Here is a 1,236-nt window from a genome sequence, read left to right on the forward strand (position 1 = left end):
TTATAAGTGTAAGTCTAAAATATTCATAACTGTCTTTGTCTAATTTGCAACCATAAAACTGTATTATGTATATAAAAATTATTTAATTAGGATTATTATTATTATAATAAAATTATTAATTTGATTATTAATTTAATTACAAGTGTAGGTATAAAATCATGTAAACTGTTCATGATTTTTAATGTCTAATTTGCAAACATAAAACTTTATTATGTATATAAAAAATTATTAATATTAATATTATAATAAAGTACATTATTATTATAAATTTATTTATTATAAATGAATAAATTATTATAATTTATTATCATATAATTTATGTTCCTAACAAAAAGTTCAAGGATCTTTTCCTTTTCCAAATTCAAACCTCAGGAGGGAGAACTTTTTTTTTTCTTGGAGATCATTGCGTACTAAAAAGTAACTCTTTAGATATATTAATTTCAAGGGTTCATACTTGTCATACAAATGTAAATTCCAGAGGTAAATAATAAACAATAAACTGACTATGTTTGAAGGAGCAGTCAGAAACATAAATGGTACCAAATGACAAAACCATCTGTGCTGCTTAAACTGAAACATCCTGGCAACCGTACGCAACACCCTAGCATTACAAATGTCAGTATTTAGCTCTATTTGTATGATCACAACACAAGAAAAAAAGAGATATGGCAGGTGCTATTCAGAAAGCACTACACAGGAATCTCTCTGTCTGTCGGTCTGTAGGAGCTGGCTGAGCTGCAGGCACAGATCCAGGGCCAGCAGGTGCAGGTGGATATGGACATGGCCAAACCTGATCTGACAGCTGCTCTGAGAGACGTCCGACTGCAGTACGAGAACCTGGCAACCAAAAACATCCAGGAGTCAGAGGATTGGTACAAATCCAAGGTATTTAACATGAGCCTTTTCACCAGGGCTTTCCTCTGTTTATCAACATTAATCCTTTGCTATCTCTATCTTGCTCCTAAAAGTCGTAATTTTCAGATGAGCTCCTTCTGCTTTTAACTCTCATGTGAGGGATGAAATAATGAGAGTTAAAAGTATGAAATAACTAGTTCCTAAAATCACTTTTATTTTTAGTCTTTTTCACCTCTTTTTTTCTTCTTGCGTTTAAGTTTTACTTCTGTTTACAACCTCTTCCTACCTTTGCTAACGTGTGTCTTCCTTCACTGTCAGTTTGCTGACCTGACGGAAGCGGCTAACAAGAGTAATGAAGCTCTGCGATTGGCCAAGCAGGAG

At 33.0% G+C, this 1,236-nt stretch overlaps 1 protein-coding gene across 2 annotated transcripts in view; it reads left to right on the top strand.

Annotated features, from left to right (window-relative positions):
- The window catches only part of viml (vimentin like), a 13,298-nt gene that overhangs the window by 6,962 nt on the left and 5,100 nt on the right, over positions 1 to 1,236 (top strand). For both annotated transcript variants that reach the window (XM_016575411.1, XM_016575410.1), the window contains exons 4-5: positions 724 to 885; positions 1,174 to 1,233. In XM_016575411.1, the coding sequence (XP_016430897.1) occupies positions 724 to 885; positions 1,174 to 1,233 (222 nt within the window). The remainder of the gene's footprint in view (positions 1 to 723; positions 886 to 1,173; positions 1,234 to 1,236) is intronic.

The sequence above is a fragment of the Sinocyclocheilus rhinocerous genome, unplaced genomic scaffold (genome assembly GCF_001515625.1).
Source record: "Sinocyclocheilus rhinocerous isolate Xijiao unplaced genomic scaffold, SAMN03320098_v1.1 scaffold112, whole genome shotgun sequence".
Lineage (NCBI taxonomy): Eukaryota > Metazoa > Chordata > Actinopteri > Cypriniformes > Cyprinidae > Sinocyclocheilus > Sinocyclocheilus rhinocerous.